Consider the following 8356-nt stretch of genomic DNA (forward strand, 5'->3'; position numbering starts at 1 on the left):
GGTTTCTAAGAAATTGTGTATAGTTTAACTTGTTTATATAATTTAAGATTATAAAAAGTTTGTAACAACATCTTCATGTTCAATATGTATGTTTCTACTTTATGTATTTTTCATTGTTTACTGGCCTCAAATGATGAACTGTTTCGAAATACATTTCCGAGTACAACATTGACTGTTTGTCAAAAATTTTCACCTAAGTCAATCAATAGTTTGATTTCAAAATGTTTCATGAATTCTGGTCATGTTGCTCTGCTCGAATCTTCCTCAAAAGTCATTCATCCAGTTAAATGAACTGGTCCAATGTGAAGGTAAATTGAAAACATATGTACTTCAGAAGCTTTAATCGTCCACCAATTCAAGCCTAATCACTGTATACTAATAAAACAACGCGTCCAATCATTTTACACTGGCTTTAACTACCATTCCAATATTTCACTTTCAGTAATCTATTCTTATCACAATCAATACATGTCCTAATCATCTCAGACGATAATGACTCGTCACCTCCTCAATCGATTCGCCATACACTCAACTACTTCACTCCCCATCGTTAGTTTAGGTGTTGATGCAGACCACTCGTGAAGTAACGCTTTGCATTTAGAGTGGGAGAAACGCATCCCAAATATGCTAGCATTGGTGTCTAACGTCATCAGAAGACTCCGCACTTTTTCAGCGTCTTCGTCAAACAGAAGCGTATCATGTGTATTCTAAGTCAACAAGATGACCACCTGTTAGGAAATTGGCTCCTGAAAAGCTAGACGATGAGGGAGTTATCTCCAAGGGAATGTCTATGACAAAGTTAAATAAGAGTTGAGAAAACAAACAAGCTTGACAAACACCATTTGAAGTTGTCGACTACAATGTCATCTTCCCATAAGCTCTGATTCGGCCAGTAGTGTTTGGGTCATTAATTACTACTACAGTGTTATTCTCTCCACTGAATTTTGATATTTTCACTGTCTCTGTGTTTGTTTAATACTAAATTCGTTTTGTGCCATGGTTATTTTAAAGTAAATAATAATCCTTGAAATGGTTTGTAAAGGGTCAGGTGATGAGAGTTAACTCTATAGGATTGTCTATTTCAGAATTAAATAAAGTGGGGAAGACAAACAAGACCAGTTGAATGGAACTACGTCCAGTTCCCAGACAACGATTGTACGAAGGCATTCCTAATAACTAGACAAAATAAATCTGTAACTAGTCATTTATGAAAGGTTACCAAACTGAATTGGAACCATTTTTGTTCTGAGAGGATTAAACTTGAGGGAAAGTCGACGTACAATCTTATTTTGGGGATCCATTTCACCAGCATGTATAAAGAGCAATGAACTACTTTCAGATTTTTAAATGTAATGGATTAATTAACCCTCCATACAACAATTTTAATTTTTGAGTATCAAGTCCTTTTTTGTACATTTTCCCGAAGGGAACGAAATGTTCAAGATTCACACCATAATACATATAACCATCTTACTACGCAGTCATTCAATGACTAGTAGGAGTTTTGGGACATATTTACTAAAAACTAGTTATATATTTGGTCCAATTGATCATGTCTAGATTACTATACTTTACTTCGGTTAACATTATACGGAAACTAGTCACGTTACTCTACAATGAAGAACAAATTGACTAGTTGTTTGTTGAAGAGAGTTTGACCTGATCGTTTGGAAACTAAAGTAACTTGATGTTTGAAATGATGAGGAAGATCTGAAGTACAAGTGAATGCTTTCATGGAAGCTTAGGGAATATGGCGCCATTACATTGTCGAGAATGCCTGTAGTCTGAAACAGAATTATATACAATCATCTCTTCGACGGACAGTACCTAACTACCAGAACTACATTTTTCTATGGAAATGCATAGATTTATGGTTTGTTATGTGCAGGAGACTAGTGTTTTATAACGTAAAACATTGGACTTCTTTGAGTTTTCTCAATATATGCCCCAAAAGGAACAGCTAGTTACAGGTTACAAAATTTTTACAGCTTCCGCTAATAAAGTTTGTCAAAATAATGCTCTTACCTCGTTCCCAAACTGCATCAAGTGGTGTATCGTTAGCAATGCTTTGAATACAACAACCAAGTTGCTATGTTGTGTGCGGATGACGATTTGGTTAGCGAAATCCGGGACTGAAAGGCGAGGTTCAAATGTGCATTGAACAAGATCTTTATTATTCACAAACGGTTATTCAGACACTTACAGGACAAATGTTTTCTTTTAGGAGCGCACATTTCTTCTGTTGTAGCTTTGCAATAACTTTAACAACTACAGAGCCTGATAAAGTATACTTCATTGCTGTCACTAAGTCTGAAAGACTCTGACCAGTTCCACTACCAGCCAACTGTTTAACGACCTTCCCGGCCATCACTTCGAATAAGTAACGCAAGTGTTCGTGAGTGACGCGAAAATTAGAAATATATATATCCAATGTCTTTGTCACTAGCTTGTATAAACTGATTGATTTATTTGCTGCCGCTTCTTGCTATTGCGTCATTGTTCCAAATATTTAGTTATGTCGAATGGGTGGTAGTCTAGCCACTACACTAATTATAGTCAATATGGTGGTTATTTGTGGATTTGTACATCTTGTAGTTTGAATGAGTGCGTTTGTCTCAAGGCACAAGGGATTCTGGATACAAGCAGATATAACATTACGATGCACGAGGCTGATTGGTCACATTGTGGAAACAATAAAATGATAATTCAAGTGCTAAGAAACGAATGTTTCAAGAATGAAGAAATTAGTTAATTGATAATGTGTAAAAAGACCAAGTTGTAAGGATAAGAAGGAGAGTAGAGATGAAAATAGGAGATAGGAATTTATGTGGTAATGTGGTACTGATGACCGTGGTGATTTATAAGGCATGGATCAGACACAACTGGTCTAAGTATGTAACAGTAATCCATGGGTGAGTACGTGTTCGTTAAGTCTCCCTTTACACCTATCCACCAATGGGGCTATGGTCACTTCGGCTGGGGGGGACTTAAAGTGGAGCAACTCCTAATGAGAAAAATTGAGGGTGCTCTTGGGTGCTAGGTCTCTGATGAGCAGTCCCTTGAAGGTTGTCTCGAGGAGCATGGTGACGTTCTGGTAGTATGAACGTGTTCGAATGGCTTAGAATACCTGATATGTTGTATGTCGTTACCAGATCGTCTCTTATTCTTCTTCAGCTAAACGAGAATAATCTCGGGTGTTAGAGTCCGTTTTCGTAAGATCTTTGCTTTGGCCCCATTACCCGCTTGGTTGTTAGTCTATTTACTTGATCTAAAAGAATTATCTCTATTTTGAAGAGAGGAGACGTAACGACATTATAGACCTCAAGGTGAGGCCGTGTGTACACTTTAAACAGTGTTTGGAACAACTCTGCTGTGATTACTGCAAGTTATCCACACATAAAGTAGAGAGTGGCGTTTGTGTTGGCTGCATCCTCCATGTAGTTTGAATTGGTCTGAGATCACACTCCGAGGAGACATTGGAAAGCGATTCCCATAACGAGTGTGAGCGCTTTGTGCCAAATGAGGCAGAGAGTTCATGACATGACATTTCGGCAAATTAAGTTTCAACCAATTGTCTACTGCTCAATTCTCTATAATGTCCTCTAGGAGCTCAAGTGAATCCTCTTCTCTTTTTGTAGACCTTCAGGTTTTGATTCATCTGATATCAATACCGCAGAGCTGACTTTATTTAACAGGTCTTTAGTAAAGATCAAGAACGGGAGTTAACTTATGGTCGTTCCATGTGAAACTCGTGATGTTGCAAGTTTCCAGCATGAATATACTCTATGTATCTTGGCACGAAACATCCAGTTCTCTGGGTAGTTTTAGTGCCAGGATAAACGTAATTCAGTGAAACTCATATTTGAAACCTTCGCTATGAAAAGTACATGAGGTATTGTCATAGGCTTTTGAAAAATGAAGGAACATCACATGAGTCTGTGTCGTACGGTCACAGTAGGTCGTCCAGCTTTGTAGATTGGATGCGCAGGACCTGAATTACCTGAGCTCTTGTTGGGCTTTATAGCGGATGTTGCTTTATCCATGTATTTCCCCATTTGTTCAGTGACTATTCTCTTCGATATTAACCCGAGAGTTTGTTGAATATCTCACAGACCCTAAAACGGCACTAGAATTCCTCACTTTCAGGGCCCCTCATTTAGTTGGTCTATGAAGTTGATATTAAAGATCTTTGCCATCTCTGAGTCAATGAGATGTTCACCATTCGTCCCTTCAGGAGTACAGATCCCCTAGTTTGTAGGCTTTCATAATATCATAAAACTGTAGAGATATTCGGGGTTAGCTTGGATTTTTGGCTACAACATTTGTCAAACAACATCTATCGCTGCGCGCTTCGGCGTTGCATCTGTTTCTCTATGTTGTGTGAGAGCTACGATCCGAATCTTTCAACGAGGCCCTCCGCTTTCGTTGGGTTCTCCGATTGGCCTATGCCAAGAGACTCGTGTCTAGTTAAACCTAGGACCTTCACCTTCCGTGTCTGAGCTTAACTTGAGGTAAATTGTGCTGGATGGCACTATAGATAATGAACATCAATATCTCCAAGTGGTCAGTCCTTGTTAGCCTCCGCCACTCTGCCTGCAGTTGGTGATACTGAAGATGCTTTATCATTGTCGTGTAGCCTGCTCTAGTCCGTCTGAAGTATCTCGCTAAAGATCATGTAAAACATGGCTGTACCATAGTGATTGCTTCCTGTTGATGAGTTGACATGAACATCCCCACATAGAGCCTAGCCATTTGTCAGTAAATAATCTAAGTTTTAAGTTCTTCCGTTCGTGTCACAGCTCGTGACGCCACCCACATGTTTAGTCAGTCCTGAACTCCTTATGGCCGTGACAAGCTCCTGATGTAACAATTTTGCAGTGGTTGTACTGTGCTTGATGAAGTTTGGGGATAGAGCGTTGAAATAATCATCTAGTGCAATTTAGTCAAACCTCATGTATGGTACAATTGGTATGTCTGTATTATCTCATCGTTTTGGGGGATTAAAATTATTGAGTGCCGGCATATTCCTCCGATCAAATAATTTACACCGTCCTTCTTGAATCAACACCAAAATGAGGCCGCCACTTCTGTTATTTTGATGCTATGTGGTGTTGGGGCTTTCAAGTTACTGTTAACATAGATTGTCATTCCATCTCTCGTTTTGCGTACTCTATCCTATCGTATTTATCATCTGTAGTTTCACGCGGGGAAGGGTATGCAAATACATGAATACATGAATAATGAAAGCACACATTCGAACTGATGTTCAAATAAGCCACAATCTTTCCATCTTTGTCCTACTGTATGTTTGTCAGCGTATATTTTATTCGATGAAGAAACATTATTGAGAAACAATTAACTATTTTCCTTCAGAATTCAGCAATTAGTGGTCAGATGTTCTGGTCTTATATTTCTATTGTTCAGCTCCTCTTCAATAGATATGCATGTTTTCAGAAAGGAGTGGGAGTTGGATTTGCAATTTCGAATGTCAGATGCAACTTGACAGTGAGTCATTATATATACAAATGTGCCCAAATATGGTAAAATAATTAAATGGGAAAATTCAGATTTCATCATTGAAAATTATAACTGTCGTTTAATTGTTGAGTGTTGTCTTTAGTGTGAGGACTAGTTACAGAATGATCAAAGAGAAATTTTATCTATCTTCTCTATTAGCTTTTGCTTGGTTTACGTGTCGGCTTTGAATTGAGTGGTGATAGAAATCAACAATCCTCGTAATACTATCAGACATAACCTGAATTGGAATTCCACTGAATGATGGAGAATTATTAACTCGGTCAAAATGTACTTCTGATCAGGTTCCATTCACTGAATCACTTCGAAGCATGTGAGAATTCAAGAGTTAATCTAGTTCATCACCAGTTCGTCAGACTATTGATTACTGAGTATCTAAAGAAAATATTTGATTGCTTCTCAATAATGTTTCTTCATCGAATAAAATATACGCTGACAAACATACAGTAGGACAAAGATGGAAAGATTGTAGCTAATTTGAACATCAGTTCGAATGTGTGCTTTCATTACTCATGTCCAGATTGGACTCGTTACGCTGATGTAGGGCTGATGAGCCATGTTTTCGTGTCCCGAATGCAGTCAACCATACGTAATCAGATAATGCACTGAGTTGTCCCATAACATTCTCATAATCACAATCATTCACACCCAAATTATATACGCCCTCTGCACTTCCCAACAAAATGAGGCGTGTCATGAATACCAATTAAATCCGTCACAACAACCCATGGGTTGAGTGGAGTGCAGGTCGGCTTCCTCACAATGCACCGACACACGTGCACTCGAAGTCACGGAATATTTTCACATATAAATAAGTGAATGTGTTGCAAGATTGTAGGTAGTTGATTGCAACAGTCACATAGACATGTTGAACGGACGGACGTTTCTGATGGTGACGCTGTTCACCTACTGTCTAACATTTGAACGTGCGTCAACCTGGCTGGTACGTAAAGGTGAACCTGTGCAAGACCGCACTGAATTCCCGTACATCGCATTTGTAAGGACAGAGAGAACAATGTGTACAGGCTCACTAGTCTCAACGAGAGCAGTACTCACAGCTGGTCATTGTGTTTGCTCACCAATGCCAGTCGTTCAGGTAAGAGATAACACTGAGACACATTGTTGTAGTGAAATGCATTTGATTAATTTCACACAGTGTGTGTGTGTGTGCATGTGCTTGTGTATGCAGTGGGTTTGCATAGGTCTAATGTCAACATACTTTGTCTATTTCAGGTTTCATTTCTCACACTGAGGAATGGCGACCAACAAGGCATCCATCACCAACCGTCTGGAGTTAAGGTAGCACCAGAATACATGCCCTCTTGTACGGCGTCACGACAGAGGAGAAGAATCAGACAGACACTCAGTGGATTCGACATTGCAACTGTAATGCTCGCTCAAATGGTCAACTTACAGAGTGGAATCAGAGTGATCAGTCTGCCACAGGCATCGGATATACCGCCACCTGGAACTGGTGTTTTCATTGTTGGTTATGGAAGGGATGATAACGACCGTGATCCGTCACGTAAGAATGGTGGAATATTGAAGAAAGGTGAGTTGTTGGTGGACAAACAACATGACTCAGTCAGTCAGTCAGTAGTGAGTAGTCAGTGAATCAGTTAGTCTGTGTGTCTGTGTCTATCATTCTGTATGGCTGTCTGTCTGTATGGCTGTCTGTCTGTCTGTCTGTCCGTGTGATCCGTTTGTTGTGTTGGTCAGAGACTTAATAATAACAACTGTGTTCGGATGAACCAGTGACAGTTGAGTAGCAGAGTGATTCCATCTCGGTTATTGTGGAGGTGAGGTGAGGTGAGTGAATGTGATATGAAGTGATGTGATGTGAGTTGATTTGGGACGAGATATGATGGGATGATTGAGACCAGTTGGAGGAGAGAAGACTCATAAAATATCTGTGCAAACGATGCAAGTGTGTTGTTGTACATGAAGTAGGTGGTCAATCTGTTTGATGTAAATGTTTGGAGAGTGGTGAGATGGAGAGTGACTTGATTGTCGAATATAGTGCACATATGAGATTACACATGTGATATTGGACATGTGAGATTGCATGTGGACTATTTGTTGTGTGGGTAGTTTGGAGGTGGATAATTTGTGCCAGTTGATATTTTCGAAATTCACTTGTGTGTTTTGTTCTCTTATGTTTTGTTCTTTTCTCATCTGTACTGTACTGTACTGTAATGTAATGTACTGTTGTGTTGTGTTTTGTGTTGTCAGTGTGCCACAGGTCGAGCGACTTTAATGGAATGCCGACATGCGACCAATGGCAATCATATTTGTGTGAAAGCAGGTCAGAATTTCGGACAGTTACCCGCTCCAGGTGACAGTGGTGGTCCTCTCCTCCCATCCCCTCAAGGTCCAGTACTCGGTGTCGTATCACATGGTGTCACACTGCCAAACCTTCCCGATATCATTGTCGAGTATGCCAGTGTGGCTAGAATGTTGGATTTTGTACGCTCCAATATTTTGACAATATCAGTTCAGTGCTTCATCCACTCCGTAAGTCAATCAGTCAGTCAGTTTATGATACATTCGTACGAAACTTCCGTCCAGTGTTTCCAGGTTTTCCGTGGTTGTCTAGCTTCAATTGATTCATGATTTCAACTATGAATAGTTTAAGCAAATTTAAAGATAAACACTTTTGACTTCGAAAGAAATTTGATATCTTTACAAAATATAATCCCTTATTAGTAATATAGTTGATCAATTCATTTTGATTGTTATTAGGCTAAAATGATTTATATCAGAAGGGGTTTTTTGTGGAGATTTAGTATTTGCATAATTGAGAGCATGAGTCAATTGAAGC

The 8356-nt window shown here is 39.3% G+C and overlaps 1 protein-coding gene across 1 annotated transcript in view; it reads right to left on the bottom strand.

The window, feature by feature from the left end:
- Smp_152550 (phosphatidylinositol-binding clathrin assembly protein, putative) overlaps positions 1-2398 on the bottom strand; it is a gene marked incomplete at its 3' end in the record, with an annotated part of 48346 nt that extends 45948 nt beyond the window's left edge. The window contains exons 1-2 of the mRNA XM_018790976.1: positions 2203-2398; positions 2026-2132 (exon numbers count right to left, since the gene is read on the bottom strand). Coding sequence (XP_018647361.1) covers positions 2026-2132; positions 2203-2368 — 273 coding nt within the window. The 5' untranslated portion in view covers positions 2369-2398. The remainder of the gene's footprint in view (positions 1-2025; positions 2133-2202) is intronic.
- Between the last annotated feature and the right edge of the window lie 5958 nt (positions 2399-8356).

The sequence above is a fragment of the Schistosoma mansoni genome (genome assembly GCF_000237925.1).
Source record: "Schistosoma mansoni, WGS project CABG00000000 data, supercontig 0243, strain Puerto Rico, whole genome shotgun sequence".
Taxonomy (NCBI): Eukaryota; Metazoa; Platyhelminthes; class Trematoda; order Strigeidida; family Schistosomatidae; genus Schistosoma; species Schistosoma mansoni.